Source organism: Chlorella variabilis (assembly GCF_000147415.1).
Source record: "Chlorella variabilis unplaced genomic scaffold CHLNCscaffold_1, whole genome shotgun sequence".
NCBI lineage: Eukaryota > Viridiplantae > Chlorophyta > Trebouxiophyceae > Chlorellales > Chlorellaceae > Chlorella > Chlorella variabilis.
Window position 1 is genome coordinate 2,379,832 of NW_005435087.1, and position 17,108 is coordinate 2,396,939.

At 64.0% G+C, this 17,108-nt stretch overlaps 2 protein-coding genes across 2 annotated transcripts; one reads left to right on the plus strand and one right to left on the minus strand.

Annotated features, from left to right (window-relative positions):
- Positions 1-2,038: 2,038 nt before the first annotated feature.
- On the minus strand, positions 2,039-6,346 carry CHLNCDRAFT_33654 (hypothetical protein). The gene is made up of 15 exons (XM_005852176.1): positions 6,226-6,346; positions 6,062-6,130; positions 5,852-5,980; positions 5,317-5,651; positions 4,978-5,141; positions 4,690-4,846; positions 4,486-4,599; positions 4,193-4,325; positions 3,876-4,031; positions 3,669-3,742; positions 3,358-3,524; positions 3,134-3,177; positions 2,827-2,958; positions 2,506-2,621; positions 2,039-2,324 (listed from the first exon to the last, which is right to left on the minus strand). The coding sequence occupies exons 1-15, from the start codon at positions 6,331-6,333 to the stop codon at positions 2,123-2,125; spliced, it is 2,100 nt and encodes a 699-aa protein (XP_005852238.1). The 5' UTR covers positions 6,334-6,346; the 3' UTR covers positions 2,039-2,122.
- Positions 6,347-6,757: 411 nt separating this feature from the next.
- On the plus strand, positions 6,758-14,961 carry CHLNCDRAFT_49649 (hypothetical protein; the record flags this gene model as incomplete). The annotated part of the gene is made up of 16 exons (XM_005851844.1): positions 6,758-7,094; positions 7,204-7,325; positions 7,419-7,498; positions 7,614-7,775; positions 7,968-8,268; positions 8,391-10,736; positions 10,882-11,067; positions 11,192-11,396; positions 11,541-11,680; positions 11,869-11,989; positions 12,128-12,379; positions 13,387-13,552; positions 13,874-13,893; positions 14,079-14,292; positions 14,436-14,714; positions 14,904-14,961. The coding sequence occupies 16 exons, from the start codon at positions 6,758-6,760 to the stop codon at positions 14,959-14,961; spliced, it is 4,989 nt and encodes a 1,662-aa protein (XP_005851906.1).
- Between the last annotated feature and the right edge of the window lie 2,147 nt (positions 14,962-17,108).

The following is a 17,108-nucleotide window of genomic DNA, read 5'->3' on the forward strand; positions in this document are numbered from 1 at the left end:
TGCCGGGTTTTGCCATCGATGTTGAGACCTCTCCAATGTCCGCGGCATGCTTTCTGTTGAGGGCAGCAATCTGCAAGTTTGGGAATTGGTAGGCTGGTAACATCAGGCATCTCCATTATCAACAAGATGTTGGGCAAGTGATCCATGATAACCCACTGCCTGCCAGCCCCTCCCAACACACACACACACACCTGTGCCACGCTGAACGCCTCGCTCTCTTCCCCCCGCTTTGATGCGATTGCAACCCGGAAGATGTCGTCATTCGCCACATTGCTCGGCACCGGCTGCGCCCAAATCTTGGGCCCACCCGCCGCGGACGCATCTGTGATGTTGTACAGATCTTTGCGGTACTCGCATTCCTCGCCTGCCAGCACATCACAAGGGCGGCGAGCAGCAGCAGGGGAAGGTGAACGTGCATGCAGCCGGTATTCAGGCGCGCACGCAACGACGCCGCCACTTGCTGTCGGTGGGCGCGCTGACCTGGCAGTTCTGCAGTTGACTCGTCGTCAAGGATGAGCTGCAGCCACTGCCCATGCTTGATGCGGGCTGTGGAGTTCACCTGCACTTCCAGCGATGACCCACAGACAGGTCGGGTAGAGTTGATGCGCAAGACGGCTGGCAGCTATGCGATGGCTGGCAGACATGTGCTCTAAGACAGAAGCGCACCGGCAGGCGCCTGCCGCCTGGCGCAATCGTTTTTGCTGTGATGACCTCAGCCAAGATGTTGACTTCAGCACGTTGTTGATGGCCACTGCAAGTCGCAGCAAAAACAACCAGCAAGGGTGTGCCCAATGCCAGCGCATGCACATCGCCACTGGAAGCCTATCGGACATCTGTGCCACAGCAGCGGCAGCGCACCTAAACATAATCAGCGCTCCGCCGGCCGACCAGATTGCTTTAGGTTCACCTGCGCCCAGCACCACAATATGTGTGAGGCAGGCTGGCCCTGCCCAGGAGGTGGCCCTGCCCAGGAGGCGCACGGAATGCTCCCTCCTCTTCCTGCGCCTCTCCGGTTGCTGTGGCCTTGCTGTTGCCAGCTGTCAGCTGGAGCTCACCTGTGCAGGCATCTACTCCCCACTGGGTGTAAATCTGTGCCAGGGATTTGGTGAAAATGATTCGGGTTTTGAGGCGGCCCGCCCCCCTGATTACGATGTTGCTGACGTTTGCATACAGCGGCTTCGAAAGCAGGTAGGTCCCGCGAGGGAAATAGACCACGCCGCCTTGGTTGTTAATGGCGCGCCTGAGCGCGGCCTGCGGGGCGGGAGATTTGGGCGGGCAGGGTGAGTGGCCAGCAGCGCGCGAGGCAGCATGCAGCACACCAGCAACAATCACCTGCACCGCCTTATCGTCCAGGGACCTTCCGTTCCCCTTTGCGCCAAGGTTCTTCACATTGACAACCTTGCCAGGCAAGTTGGTAGGGATTGGGCGCTCGCCGCCTGCGGGTCGCAGCACATGCACCACTTTCCACACGACCTGGGCAGCACAGCGAGAAGAATGAGTGCCCAAACAAGGCCCCAACCCGAACCACAGACCTGCATATCCTGCTCGGCTCCAATCATATCCACGCCCAGCGGGGAGCCACTTGGTTGCAACCACTTGGTCTATGGACGGGCGGGCGGCCGCGACGGCGGCATCAGGGATGCCAGCGGCGGCGCCAACCCCTGCGCCTACAGCGATCAAAGACCACAATAAGAGGTGATAGCACAGGCGCCGGGGTGTTCTTGGGTGTGAGTGACTGATGTCCTACCCTCTGCCAAAACCAGCCGATTTCGTATACATGGCAACCATCGGAAATTGGGGCCGTAGTTATCCAGTTAGGGTGAGGGCAGCGGCGAAGCAGGCCGCGGCAACATTCTGCAGCGACCACGTTCTCACCTGCCGATGTCGCTAGGAGCAGTAAGCAGAGACGTGTGAGGAGCTCCATACCGTGATTGGTAAGGGGGGCGGCGCTGCGGAGGGGTATCTACCACCAGCAGGTGCCCGCCCGGGCGCGACATGCAGCACCATGCTGGCCTTGCTGGCCTTCCTCTGCCATGTCCCAGGTGCGTGTCATCACATGTCCAGGCCAAGCCAGGCACCAGCAAAATAGACCCAGCCAAGATGCAGCGGGGCAACAGGAAGCTCATCGAGCTATGCTGCCGCTACCATCGCTACCGCTGATGAGGCCACCGCCGCTTTTACTGCGGGACGGCGGCCACCACCAGCGCTTCCGCTCTTGCTGCTGCCGCTCATGCTGCTGCTCTTCCTGCTTGGGCTGCGTGGTGCGCAGCGGGTGCGCCTCCGTGTTCAGCACCCATTCATCCATGTCGAACGCACTATCATCACTGCAGAGCACGGAGCGCACACCCGGACAAGGGCAGAGAACGACGAGCATTGAGGCAGACGGAAAGCAGGTAAGGGGCTCCTAGACGTTGGGTGCCACACCACGGCCACAGCATCATCCCCCTGCCCCACCCCCACGGGCAACACCCTCGCTGAGCCGACCTGCCGGCCCAGCCTGCCCACCTGAACAGCAGGAAGAGATACTTGAGTGTCTCTGCCAGGAAGAAGCTCTGCTGCGTGTCATCAGGCACAGGCGTGGCGGCCCGCACATCCTTGATGCCAGAATAGCCCGCCTCAACCTGCATGCGCAGACAGGGCGAGGCGGGCGTACGGGCTGCTTGGCACAGAGCCAGCACGAGCGCAGCCGGCTTGGTCCATGCACTGGCAAACCAAGACGCCCGCCCCAACCAACACTACCCCGCACTAGACTCCCCCCCAATTGCCTCGTTCAGCCACACTTTAGAGTTCGCCCAACCAAGCCCTTTCGTGCTTGCCCAAGCCCACCTTGCAGTGTGCTTCAAAGGCCTGGAACACCTGCCAGCCCCAGGCCCGGTACTTCCAGTCGTGTGTCAGCCGCCACATGTACCACATGGCCTCCAGCGCCTCGGGCCGCAGCAGGTTGTAGGCCGCGCCCACCTGCAGGCAGGGCCAGGGCGTGCGCAAGCAGGGCGCGTGCTTTGTTTGCGCCTGTCCAGGGACACGTGCTGCCGGCAGACTGACGCCCGCCTGGTTGGTTGCTCTGGCCAATGCAAAACAAAGCAGCGCTTTCTGCTTCATTTTCATCAGCTATCCACCTTCATCAGCTACCCACCTTCATGCCTTGAGCCGAAAAAGTCACATACTCTGGCGAAAGACCTGCGCCGGGAAAGATTGGAGCAGAGCTTGTGAGACATGATGCCCAGGCGGCACACCGGCCGCATGCAGGCTGGCAAGCGATGAGCAGGTAGGCAGACAAGAGGCATCAGGGGAGTCAGAGAAGGCGTGCTGCAGGTGGAACGCCGGAGCAGCACCCCGCTCGCCCACCCACACACGGACCTGAGGGCATGCGGTGATACATCTGCCAGCAGGTGTGGGTGAGGTCGGCAGCCAGCTGCATGTAGCGCTCTGCCTTGGCCCCCTGCACCGCACCGCTGTGCGCCCCCAGCGCCAGCATGCCCGGCACGAAGCACACCAGGTGGTCAAACTTGTGCTTGATGATGGACCTGCGGCATAAGAGCAAGGGGGCAAGGGCCGGTCAGCACGACTCACACCAATTCACGCAAGGAGAAGCAGGAGGCTAATGCCAGGTCTGCACTCGCCCAAGCACCGGCTGCATGTCAGCGGTAAAGGTTGTGGGCCCGGCTCACCGGTCAAACTCGGCCACATATGTGAGGCCCTCCCGCGAGGTGAACACCAGCTTGTTGATCATCTCATCCATCGCCTGCAGCAGGGGCAGCACCAGGAAGTGCCAGCATCAGCAAGGCCCCCTGCCAACAGCAGAGGAGACAAGGTGTTTGCAGTGTTGGTGGCCACAGTGCGTGCATGCGCCGCCCCCAAAGCCTGTAAACACTAACCCGCTCCCACATGCTGCGGTACATTTCATCCTGCCGCCCCTTAATGAGCCACATCTTCAGCAGGTACTCGTAATATGAGTCACCCAGCGCGCCAAAAGACACGCGCCGTGCCGTGAAGTTGCCGGTGGTGGGGGAGATGAACAGCGGCATCACGCCCTGCGGCAGGCAGGCACATGGATGGGTGCGCAAGCAGGTGAGGTGTGGCAGGGGAGTGAGCTGTTGCTGGCAGGCCGTGCTGCAAAAACCAGCCAGCCAACCCTGGTGTTTGCCGCTGTGCATGCGCGACTCGTCTACAGTCCTAACTGCGGTCTGCCCACCTGCTGCGGCCAGCCCTTGTGCAGGTGCCGGATCGTGCCCTCCGCCAGCTCAGCGTATGTGTCGTTGCCAGTGCTCTGTGACAGCCGCCAAAACTCAACCTGGTGCGTCCCAAACTCTGCCAGCGTGGATGCCCTGCACATGCAACGAGCCAGCACAGCCATTGCACACGTTATAAGCTCTCCAAAGGTGGGGGAGATCAACCTGACCACCTCTCAGCCATGCATCCGTTGCTTCCGCAACAAAGTCCGAGCGTGTGCGGATGCTCTCCCAGACTCGACCAGCCTGCACGCACCGCTGGTTCCAGGTAGGGTTCTTGGCCTGCTGGGTGGCCAGGTTGATGATGTTCAGGGGGATCTTCGTGGTGGTGTTGTAGGCAGGTAAAATGCGGTCCGCCACTTGCTGCGCCCTGAAACGCAGGAAACCACCGTGCTCCATGTATGCCAAATCTGTACCTGGTGCCATGCGCAAACACACCACCTCCCAGGTCTACCCCCACCTCTCCAGCATGACTTTGTCGCCGGTCATGTCATGTGCTGCCAGCATGCCGCCCACCACCCGGATGATCGTCTCAAACACGGAGGCATCAAAGGATGCATTGAGAGGCATCTCGCTGCGCACCCACTCAGCCGCCCGGCCATACTCCTCGTGAAAACCTGCAGGCGGTGGCAGCGAGGCAGCCAGAGGCGATGGGACGCCTGCCTGGCTGCGTCCCGTGATCTTACTGCTTCCCTGCCGTACCAGTCCCATTGAAGCTCAGCGAGCCGGCTCAGCTCATCTTGCTCACCCATCATGTGCAGCGTGTCTAGGGCATCAATCATGGTGGCCCCCAGCCCGCCAAAGCTGTTCTTGCCCTGCTGGCTGACGGGGCACAGCTCGTCCTGCCCCCACGCATACTTCTCATAGCCACGCCAGGAGTGCAGCATGGCCGCCTTGATGGCCTCCCGCCGCCTGCAGCAGCCAGTTGAGGGCGTGTGGGATGCAGGCGCAGGGGCACCATGCACGCACCGGGACGTCCGACCGCCGGCCTAATCCCTCCAACAGCAGCGATGGCCCTAAACAAACACTTAATCTCAGCACGATTCCCCTGCCACCCAACCCCGCCTTGTCCCCTCCCCACCCACACCTGGCCACCTCAGCCTCGCTAAGCTCCTCCACAGCGGGTTCCGGCTGCGACGGGAAGCTGGAAACAATCGCGCTGTAGCGCTGGCGACTGGCCGCCTGCAGCCCCACCCGATGCCGTGTCTCCTCCAGCTTTTTGGCAAAGCGGGACGGGGATGCTTTCTGGAATTGCGTACTGCGGGTGCGGGAGTTGGCGGCGTTGCGGGCGCCTGTCTTGGCTGCCATCGCCGCCACTTGCTGCCCATTGGCCAGCTTCACACCCTCCTTGGCACCAAAGAGCGTGCCAGACAGCTCCGAATCTGAATCCTCCTGCTGCTGCTCATCTTCTAGTTGCGCCATCTGCATTCGCAAGCGCGCAACGGGCGTATTGCTACTACACAAAGGCTTGCTGTGCAGCAAACATGCCAGTATGCTGACGCAGCTGCTGCTCACATCCTGCTGCAAGCCGTCTCCTGCGCATCCTCAACATTGCAGGGCATCACTGCCACCATGCATCCGTCCCTCCCACAAGCTGCCTCTGCAGGCATCCCCTGCCTTACCCTGTCATTCTCCAGCTCGGCTCCCTCTGCAAGCAGCTGTATGCGCTCCGCTACGCCGCTACCCGACCCACCGCTGTCGTCCGCCAGGCTGCGCCGCTTACTGGACACCACGTGCAGCCCGTGGCCTTCCTGCACCACTCATTTCGTGGTTAGAGCCTGATACTGCGGCCCCAGGCAGCAGAGGCTGCCAGGCAAGGTCAGCCCACCCACCTCCTCGTCGGAGATGCGGTTGTGCAGAAGGAAGCTGATGCCTCCGATCAAGATGAGGGCGGCCAGGACCTGCGATCAGGGCAGCGCTTTCGCTCTAAGCGAAAGCCCAGATCCGTGAGACGCGTCCCTGCACGACCGGCTCCTGCAGCTGACGACGAACTCACGATCGCCGCTGGCGTTCCCGCCTGTCGCCCCAGGCGGCGCGTCAGGTTTGAGGTGGAACCCACTCGGGCCCGCCTGGGCGGCGATATGCCGGTCGTCACAGGCAGCATCGTCACCGGTGATGCATCCTGGCCGAAAGACGGGGTTGGGGGCGATCAGGAGGCTCTGTGGAAGAGGCCTCCCCTGCGCCAGCGGTGTCCAACCTGTCAGGCGCCATCCGACCACCCCAGCATCAGAAAGGAGATGTGGTTATACGATACCCTGGAGTGCTGCCTGTGGACCCTGCAGGGCTCATATCTCGTGCAGTGGCCGTCTGCTGCGTCATTCAGTTTTCGAAATTGGGCAGCCCCGTTCGGCAGGTAACCAATCCCTCCTGAGGGTCGCTGGCACGCCCGCAGCTACCTCCCTTGCGGGCGGCAACCCTGCTTATGGTTTGTGCCGCCGCACGCCGCCGCCGCCGGCACACACGCACACGCCTACTGCCTAGCACCAGTGCCTCTCCATCCCACCCACTGTGCAGCCATCCCTCTACAAATGGCGCCTTTGACGTTTGTCGACCTGCTGGCAGTCCTCAAGGGCGAGGTGCCGCCGCCCGACAGCCGTGCCCTGGTCTTCAGTCTGCCGCTCAGCCATCGACAGCTCAAGGAGCTGACCCCGCTGCTGCAAGAGAATCAGTGGCTGCGCAGCCTGAAGCTGCGCGGTTGCCGCCTGGACAACGACGCGGCGAATGAACTCAGCCGCGGGGTCGCCTTCAACGTTGCTTTGCGCACGCTCGACCTGCGGGACAATGAGATTGGCGGTGTGGGCGCCAACTATCTGGCCAATGCGTTGAGGACTCACAACTTTACGCTGCTGTCCCTCGACCTGTCAGGTACTAGCTGGTAGGGAACCTTACCACCAGGCACCCCACACACATTATGCATGTCGCACTTGCGCACTATGTATTCTCTGACGAAGCGACCCTTGCTGCCCCGCCGCAGGCAACCCCGCGCTCGTCGAGGACCCAGAGGCAATGCAGCAGATTGCCATGTCTCTTCACCGCAACAGCCAGAACCGTGCAGACTCGGCCCCCCCATCGCCCACCTCAAATAGCAGGGCCTTGGTGAGCTGGCCGGTCTTGAATGTGCCAGCTGTGGTCTGTGGTGCCGTCGCAAGCCTCCCCTCGCTCTCACACCAGCTCCCGCTTTTGCTGCAGGTGCGGATCCAGGAGGTGCCTCCTGAGACCCCTGCCGGCCGCACTAGGCTGAGCCTCAGCGATGGCGAGATGGAGCGCAGGTGGGACAAGAACGCATCTTGCTTCCAAGCTTGCCACTCCCCTCCTTGCACCCCCCACCCCATTACCAACCCTGCTGCCAGCCCCACCCTGGCTGATCTCCTTGCCGCCCTACAGGTTCCAGGAGCTGGAGCGTGCCCAGGAGGCGCATCGGGCAGAGCTGGCGTCCGTGGCAGAGGCGGGCGCTGAGCTGGCGCAGTACCGCGCCACGCTGGATTTGGCCAGCCAGCAGATGGCAATGGTGTTGGAGCTGCTGCGGGGGGACGTCGAGGGCCTGAAGTGAGCTGTGGGCAGGCTTGGGGTAGGAGGCTGCAGGCTAGACCCCGACGATGCTAGACGGGTGGCACAGCGCGGTCCTGTTGTATGCATGCGCCCTACGGCCATGTTGGCCATGAGGACCAGGTGGCCGTAGCCGCAGCCTGCCCTGAACCAGTCGCCTGCGATGCCCTCCCCATGCTGCCACGTTTGCAGGGCTCGGCTGGATGGGCAGCCACAGGGCGACGCTGTGCCATCCAACACTGCCGTCCGGCTGGAGCAGCGGTGCAGCGAGATGCAGGAGGCTTTGGTGCGGCTGCAGGAGCGGGTGGATGGCGGCAGCCAGCAGGCTGCGGCTCAGCAGGAGATCAGCCTGCTGATGGATGCGGTGCAGCTTCTAGAGGCAAAGCTGGCCAGGTTGGAGGCCGACGGCAGCGCCAGCGTGGCGGCGCAGCAGGAGCAGGGTGTGCAGGAGCTCAAGCAGCAGGTGGCGCTTGCAACAGAGGCGGCGAACAAGGTGCGGGGCTGGGCTGGCTTGCCTGCTGGGGTGGGGCGCATTGGGTGCTTGACAGGACGCATTGCTCGTCGGGACCGGGCCCGCCACCCACGCCCTGCCTCTGCCTTCTGGCCCTTGTGCAGGCGGGCGGCGAGGCGGACGCCGTGGCATCTTCGATGAAGGCGGTGGGCGCGAGCATCAAGGCGCTGCAGGGCGAATTGGCCGCCAACACTGCCAGCTTCATGAGCACGCAGCGGCAGGCGGCGGGCGCCGCAGAGGGGGTGGCTGCGCTGGAGCAGCAGATGCGCACCCTGCAGCTCAGCCTGGATGCCATGGAGCAAGCCCTGGACGGGGCGGATGTGGGGCAGCAGCTGGCGCAGCTGCAGGAGCGCGTGGCGGCTCTCACGACCGTGCAGGCGGCGGCCGCCGCGGCGATGCAGCAGGCGGAGCGGCTAGGTGCCAGCCTGGCAGCGGTGGAGGAGCAGCAGGGGGAGGTGGCGGCACAGGTGCAGGCGCTGGATGCGGCAGACCTGCCAGACCGTGCCGCGCGGCTGGAGGGCATGGTGGCAAAGCTGGAGGCTGCTGCTGGCGAGCAGGCGGCCGCTGTCAGCCAGCTGGCGCCCGCTTCTGCCGTGGAGACGCTGCGTCAGAGCTCGGCATCTGCCCTGCAGGAGGCGGTGGGGCAGCTCTCGGCGGCGCAGGCAGAGCACACCGCAGCTGTGGCAGCACAGCTGGCCGCTCTGCCTGCACCTTATGACGACGGCGCTCTGCAGGCCCGGGTGGCCGCGGCGGAGGCTGCCTTGCAACAGACACAGGAGGCCCTGGCTGCCCTCCGGACAGAGGAGTTAGACCAGCTGAAGGACGAGGTGCAGGCGCAGCTGCAGGCGATGGCAGAGCAGCAGGCAGCAGCTGTGGGGCAGGCGGCGACCCAGGCCGCAGACGGCCTGGCTGAGCTGTGCCAGAGCACGCTGTCACGTCACGCTGCCCTGGAGGCGGCCGTGGAGGAGCAGCAGGCGCATGCGGCTGAGCGCCTGGCAGCCCTGGAGGAGGCGCTTGCGGCTGCCCCGCCAGCTACGTACGATGACGGTCCGCTTCGGTCTGTTGTGGTGGAGACGGTTGCGGCGGCTCGCGCAGAAATGAAGCTGGCGATGGCCCTGCTGGTGCCACGCAAGGATGTGGAGCAGCTGCACGAGGAGGGCGAGGCGCAGCGTGCTGCGCTGGCAGAGCGCCTGGCGGCTCTGGGTGTCGAGCTGGCGGCAGTGAAAGCGGGCCAGGCCGCGGCAGAGGGGCGCACTGCCGCGGCAGAGGCGCTGGAGCAGGTGCGCGAGGCGGCTGATGAGCGTCTGGCTGAGCTGGCAGCACAGGTGGCGGCACTCGAGGAAGCGCAGGCGGCCAGCGCGGCACTGGCGCCTGTCGCAGTTGCCGACGTGGAGCAGCTTCGCTTGGTCGCACAGCAGGCGGCAGCGGGGGTGGAGGAGCTTCGCGGCACTTTTGGCGGCCAGGTGGCGGCTTTGGTGGAGCAGGTGGCGGCTGCACAGCAGCAGGCAGAGCAGGCACGCGGCGGCGTGGAGGATCGGCTGGCCGCTGCTCAGGACGACGCGCAGCTGGCAGCACGGCGCCTGGCAGCCTTGGAAGCAGACTCTGGTGCACTTGCTAGCGTCGGCGCGGTGGTGCCAGCAGCTGCGCTTGCCGAGGTGCAGCAAGAGTGCGAGCAGGCGCGTGTGAGCACGCAGCAGCTGGCTGCGGCGGTGGAAGGGGGCCTCGCCGAGCTGCGGGCTGACCTGGAGCAGCACCGTGCGGCTGTGCTGGGGCAGTGCACCGAGCTGCAGGAAGGCCTGGAGGCTGTTCCTGAATACGAAGGCAGGCTGGCTGCGGTTGAGGCCGGGCTATCCCACGCCACAGAGCGCCTGGCATCGTCGGCTACGGCCGCAGACCTGCACGCGACGGCTGCTCAGCTGCACGACGCCCTCGAGGCGGGGCGGGCGGCTGCAGCTGAGCAAGCGTCGGCGCTCAAGGCGGCGGCCGAGGTTCAGCAGGAGCAGCTGGCTGCGCTGCAGGCCGGGGCAGCGCTGGCTGCGGAGCAGCTGAGCGGGGCGGCGACCGCAGAGGCGGTGCGGCAGCTGCAGCAGGCCACCGAGGCGCGGCAGGCTGAGGTGGCAGAGCAGCTGGCGGAGCTGGGGGGCGCCTTGAAGGCTGCAAAGGTGTCGATGGCGGCGCAGCACAACCAAATTTCAGCGCTGGAGGCTGCAGTCGGGGAGCGCGCTCCGGCCGAGGCCGTGTCCAAGCTGCGGGGCGCTGTGGAGGCTCAGCACATGGTGGTGGCAAAGCAGCTGGGGGAGCTGCTGTCCAGCCTTCAGGCCGCCACAGACGGTCATCGGGAGGAGTTGGAGGGGGCGCGGGCGAGTGTACAGGCGGCGGAGAGCAGCGCAGCAGACGCGCTGGCGGCGCTGCGCCACGCTGTGCAGCAGGCGCAGCAGGAGGCGGCTCAGGTGGGAGGCGGTGGGGTGCGTGCCTGGGTCTTTGGGGCGGTGCACATTTGCTTTGCTCTGCTGCTGTTTGCCACTGGCGGCTGGACCAGATCGCCAGCTCTCTGCTGGCCCCTGCTCATCTGCTGCTCCTGCTTGGTCCCTGCAGGGCATCACCAGCGCCGCCGCTGCGGTGTTATGCCAGGAGGCGGTGCGCCCTGTGGAGGAGCGCTTGGCGGCGGTGCAGCGGCAGCAGGGAGAGGCGGCTGCGGGCAACAGCGAAGCGCTGGCGCACCTGCAGCAGGCACTGGAGGGCCTGCAGGATGGCCTGACTGCCTTCCGCCAGGCAAGCACTGTGCCCAGCCAGCCAGCATGGCTTTAGCAGCTCATAATGGTGCTGGAGTGAGCTTGCAGTTGGTGCCGGCTTTGGCGCTGTCCTACCCTGCTAAATGCGTTCTGCCTTCCACCTGCCATTGCAGGAGCACAGTGTACTGGCTGACACGGTGGGGGAGATGCGGGGTAGTGCGCTGGCGGTAGCGGCGGCGGTGGCGGGGCGCAGTCCCCAGGTGCTGCCGTCGCCGCTGCCGCCGCCAATCGGCGGTCTGCCCTGGACGGCGTCGCCCGTGCCCTCGCTGCCGCTGGGCATGGTGCGCCACACCGATGCGCCTGCATCTTCCGACATAGGTGCGCAATGCGGCTGTCTTTGTTGGCTCATCGCATGATGGGCACATTCAAGTTTACAGCCATGGTCCTGTTGCATTTCCCAAGTGAGCTTTGACAGCGACGCCCTGCGCTCATGTGCACTCGCCCGCCTACCCTGCGTTGCAGCCTCCTTCCCGCTCACTGACCGCACTCTGTACAAAGACTGCGAGTCGGAGGGTGAAGATGAGGAAGGGCAGTGGACCACAGCAGCCGCCCCGCCAGAGGCTCACATGCTTCACCGCCAGCACATCCGGCTGGAGGGTGTGGTGCAGCATCAGGCCGCACGCATTCACCAGGCAAGCAGCAGCGCGCCCTTGGCAGCGGCCGCTTGTCTGGTGCTGGGCCCACACCTTGGCCCAAAGCATCAAAGCTGGCTGCTGGGTGTGGTGGTGTTAATGAGGACAGTATACATACCTTGCTGATCGTTGCCTGCCGGCCTGCCTGCCTGTTGCAGCTTGAGGCGGAGCTGCTGTGCCTGAAGCAACTGCTGATGGGCGGGTCCCCGCTGGTGGCTGGCCGGATGGGTGCCGTGGCTTTGACCCCTGCCGGCCAGCGCTTTTTCGATGCAGAGTCAGGTAGGTTCATGTGCCGCTGTTGGCTGACGACTACCGGGCCCCATCCCAGCTTCCAACAACTGCATGCACACCTGGCGTGCCCTCTTCCCAGCTTCATGCGCCGCTATCCTCCGCAACACTGCTGCCTTGCCTGTGCAGTGCTGGGAGACCCCTCGCCCGCCACTGCTAGCCGCCCCTGGCGCCTGGCGGCCACCCCCGCCGGATCCTCGGCTGCGTGGGCGGCAGTCGCAGGCAGCAAGCTGGCTGCGGCTGCTGCTGTGGCCGATGCCTCGGGCCCACTGGCCTCCCTGGAGACTCAGTTCCACAGCGCCGCTGCTGGGCCCCGCCCCGGATCTGCCGGCTTTGGAGGAGACATCACCAACACCAACAAGGGTGCAGCGCAGTGCGCCGGTGCGGCAGCCAACAAGCCAGCGGCGCCGCCAGCAGCCAACCCCGCTGGCATCATTGTCGGGTAGCGCGGCGGTCCTCGCTGTTGCCGTTGGGCGGCGAGACAGAAGGTGGGCGGCGAGCAACAGGGCGGCGGCACTAGCGGCGGTGGGCGGCGCCGTGGGCTCGTCCGTCTGTAGGTACTGGCACAAGCCCCCTCCACCGTGCTTCAAACCAGCGGCGTGCACGGTTGCCTTCCTGTGGCCTTGCGGGTGATAATTGGCGTACAAGGCCAGTGAGGGCATTGAACTGTGCAGAGATAGCCTGATCATGCCCCCACCCTCCACGCTTGGCGGCGGCAGCTGTACACCTGTCAAATTGCATGTGGTCCTTGTCGAGCCCATTTGAGGCGTAGATCAAGCATCAGGCGAGGAGGCAGTGCTGAAGTTGAATCCCAGTTCCTCGCTCTGGGAGAACGCCATGCCCTGTGGTGCACTCTTTTTGCTGCTGGGAGCCCTGCTGCTGGCTTCCCAACCAATCGGCGTGCATAGCCGCGATTTGAAGCAGGTGAGCCGGTCGGGGCTAGAACCCCAACGCTGACAGGGTCATCGCTCCATGCCAGTGGTCAGAAAGGGATGACCGGGCACTGCACGGGTTGCTGACGTGCAGTGAAGCTACCACCTGCATCCTGGCACCCGCCATGGGCATGCCCGCACGCGCACCATCCACACCCACTCTCCCACCCGCCACGCCGCCCCACCCGCCACGCCGCCCTCGCGTCCCCTGGCGTTGCGGGCTGCGCAAGCACAACCCAACCTGTCTCTTCTGTCAACTGCTTGGCCCACTGTTCGCAGGCAGTGGCCTCATCTGAAGATGTCTTGGATCTTCTGGATGCCGCCAAATGTAGGATCATTCTGCTACTGTTGTTTTTCTCATGTTGCTGCCTCTCCTTCAGGCCATCTGCCGGCCGTGCAGTCCCGGAACCCCCTTCTCCTCTCCATCCCCATCTCCCCACCTGCCTGGGTGTGCAGCTGGCCCATGCGAAGATGACATAAAAGATGCTTTGGGCAACGACTGCCCCATGAGCGCGGATGGCGACATCGACCTGTCCAAAGGCGGCTCTTGCTGCGAGGCCTTGCCCAGAGCAGGCGAAGACTGCTGGGCAGCCATGCAGAGCGAGAGCGGCGCCAAGATTGTGTGAGCGCTGGACTTGCGGCATGGCCCTTGGCCGGCTGCCGCTGCTGTGCTGAATGCCGGTGCTGCTGTTTTGCGCATGCTGGTACATACCACTGCTGTTGGGCACAGTGCAGGAGGGATGTGAAGTCCCGCTGCTCTGCGCTGCAGCGATCATGTGATCAAGAACTGCGATATCGACGTTAGCAAAGCCAGCTTGGTCGTTGCTGAGGATAGCAGCCCCTCGTCACCGCCAGAGGACAGCAGCCCCTCGCCATCCCCCAGCGCCCCCATACCTGCTCCTACGCCTGCACCTGCCTTCGCTCCCTCTGCTGCCGACAACAGCACCATTGGATCCCTGGAAGGTAAGCTGGCTTGCGGCTGCCATGGTTGCGCAGCATTGGCCTCACCAATGCTGCACAGGGCACCAGCTGACCCGGGAGCTCGGTTTTCATCAGGAACTGCTTCAGTGGTGGCTGCCTGGTCCCAGGGTGCCTGCCCACTTTATCTCGCCTTGCCGTTCCACTCGCCCTTGCCCTTTCCTATGCAGGGCTCACCATCTCCGAGCTGGCAGAGCTTCTGGCAGAGCGGCAACAGGAGTGCCTGGCAGGGTTTGACACCGCGCTCAACACCTCCTGCTCCAGCGCCGAGGTCGGGCCCTGCTGCGAGACGTTGGCAGGATTCGGCCCCGACTGCCTGGGCTACATTGGAACCAACATGGCAGACAACTCCGGCTACGAGTATGCCGACCTCTTTGATGCCTTGTGAGCGGGAGCCTGCAAGCGCTGCCAGTGCCTGGTGCTCAGACCCATGGTCGTGCACGCTGTGGTCTGCTGGAGGCGGCAGGCAGCCATGAGGCGTGCTCCCCCGCTCACCCGTCCCCCGCCCTCCGCCGCACCTGCTGCAGCAACCAGACGCTGTGGATTTGCGACCTGGCGGTGGATGTCAATACCCACAGCAGGCTGGACATCGGCGTGGGCCCGTATCGCCCCTCAGCAGGCCCAGCAGATGAGGAGTGCACGGGCGAGCTGGAGGGTGCGCTGGCCATCTGTGCAGACAACTCCACAGAGCGCCTCACATGCTGCTCGGCGCTGGCGGAGCTTGGGCCTGGCTGCCTTGCCACGCTGGAATCGCTAGTCTCCGACGATACGGGCCTGGTGGCAGGCCTGGGAAGAGTGCTTGAGCTGTGCGGCCTTACGCTGAACACTGCCCCCCCTGGAGAAGCCAGTCCCTCCCAGGTGACATGGAGCTGTATGTGGAGAGCTGCCTGTGCCTCGACTTGACCATTTGGGTTCCTGCTGATTGACTCTGGCGGATGAGTGTATAAGCAGGCTGCATGCCCATGCTTTACTCACCAGCCCCGCATGCGTTGCAGGACGTTGGCGGCACACCAGCGCCGGGGCTTGCGCCACTCTTGTCCCGACGCCTGCTGAGGGAAGAGTTGAGTTTATTGTCTGATGAAGCCAGGGAAGATTGACTGCCGGCTGCGCGTAAGTTCTTGTTTAGTCATTGCAACACCAATTCATTCCACATTCCTGCCTGGAGCCATTCTCCTTCCCAAAGCGCAAGCGCTCATTTGTGCTCCCGCTCAGCTCCGCTTTATGTGTCTGCTACATTTGGTTTTGCCATTAAGATAAGAAGAATTGCATGAAGAAAAACAAGCCATCCAATCTTAAATACATGTAGCAGTGTAAAGAAAAAGAAAGGAACTCGAGCATTATATTTCGCTGACCGCTCCTCACTTGCTGTCCTGTACCCTCCACGCCCACTCCCCAAGACGTAATTGCCCGCCCCCCTCCCTCGCTCACGGCCGGTCTGCCAGGAGGCAGTAGAGGTGTGGCGGCAGGCCGCTGCGGCGGGTGCTGCGGCTGCTCATCAGTGGTGAGGTTGCCTCCTCCATCCCCGCCGAGTCGGCAGTGAGCATGCTGAGGATGCGGCGGCTGGTGCCGCGCAGCTCCCACGGCTCGCGCTTCAGCACCTCGGCCGCCGCCTCCTCCATGGCCGCTGGGTCCAGGCTGAGCGCCTACAGGATGTTGCGGCTGGTGCCGCGCAGCTCCAGCGGCTCGCTGTCAAGTACCTTGGCTTTGGAGCGGCGGGTTGCGCTCAGCGCCAGCAGCCGGTTCCTGCGCAGGCACAGCATGTGGGCGTGTGTGTGTGTGTGTGTGTGTGCCTTTTACTGTGTGCACACACGCGCGTGTGGTGGTAGAATGCATGCACGGATCAGGAGCGAGCATGTGCAGCGTCGCTGCCGCCGCAGCATCCCCAACGTGGAGCAACATTGCTGCCCCACCTGGCCATCGCGCCTGCCTGCGGCATCGCCGTGTGCCGCATGCCTGGCGGCAAAAAGGGCGCCAGGGTGGTGGGCAGCCATGCCAGGATGCCCCTGAGGGTGGGGGAGGGGTCCTCATACGGCTCCAGTGGGTCGGTGAAATCAGTTGAGCGAACGGTGCCTGCACCAGGTGGGGTGCAGAAGAAGGGTAGGGGGGCCAAGCATTCGAGGTACTGTGTATTGCGCCATCTCCACTATAGTTGCGGTAATGCCGGTAACAGGAGGCTGCCCTGCCGGCGGGCCTGGCCAGCAGCCGCCGCTCACCGTGCAGGATTCCGGCAGGCTCTGGCCAGCCACGACCGTTGACGGGTAGCTGGTGCATGTGAGCACGGTGGAACCACTCCAGCCCCACCTGCAGTCAGAAGCGAGGCAGGGCTTAGCAGGCCGGCCAGGATGGGGAGGCGTCCGCACAGGACACAAGGGAGCAGCAGGGTGCACAAAGGCGGCGGTCACTCGCCTTAGCCTTGGTGGCCCGCTGATCCCCATGCACACGCGGTGGTGATCCCCACCCACCACCACCACCACACGTACACACACGGCATTTACCTCCGCAAACATGGACATGTGCAATGTACCCCCGCCAGCAGCCCCCCCTATTGCCCGTCCCCCCCACCTGGCACAGCGCCAGGTTGCGCCAGTAAGCCGAGACGGAAGGGGAGCAGGAGGTGGCCAGCGTGTTGAGATGCTCAATGTCCCAGAACACCACCTTGCAGTCGGTCAGGGCCTTGGCGATCATCACCGCGTGATCATGCCGCTCAAAAGCCATGTACACGCCTGCAGGCGCTCACAGGAGATCTTGGAATGAAGGTCATGGGCGGTGGTGCAGAACAGAGCTTGTGGGGTGTTGTGGAGGGGGATGACGATGGGAGGAGTAGGGAACTGGAGCTGTACGGATTTGATGGGCGGGACAGAGGCGGGGTGGTCAGGCAAGAGCAGGCAAGAAAGCACGGCATTCACCAAAGACATTGAGCAGGCCGATGTCAAAAGTGCAGCCGGAGAACAGCGTGGTGTCGTCCCGAATAAGGTTGCCCTGCAGCCAGGGTGGGGCCAAGGCGCACAAGGTTACGTGGGTCTGTGGGCAAAGCGCACAGTCTGTGCTTTACTGTGCTGTGCTGCTGGGCGAGGGGTGCTGGTGTAACTCCCCCACCACCTCCCGCTGGACAGGCCGCCAAGCATGATGAAAGGTGCCACGGTTGCACAACAGGATGCGTGCAAGTTAGGACGCTCCACCCTGCTGGTGCAGGCCTGCAG

Coding starts and splice junctions, on each gene's coding strand:
- CHLNCDRAFT_33654 (XM_005852176.1), bottom strand. CDS start 6,333: ATGCTGCCTGTGACGACCGGCATATCGCCGCCCAGGCGGGCCCGAGTG. Junction 5,981..6,061: donor ACCGCATCTCCGACGAGGAG/GTGGGTGGGCTG, acceptor TGAGTGGTGCAG/GAAGGCCACGGGCTGCACGT. Junction 4,032..4,192: donor ACAAGGGCTGGCCGCAGCAG/GTGGGCAGACCG, acceptor TGCCTGCCGCAG/GGCGTGATGCCGCTGTTCAT.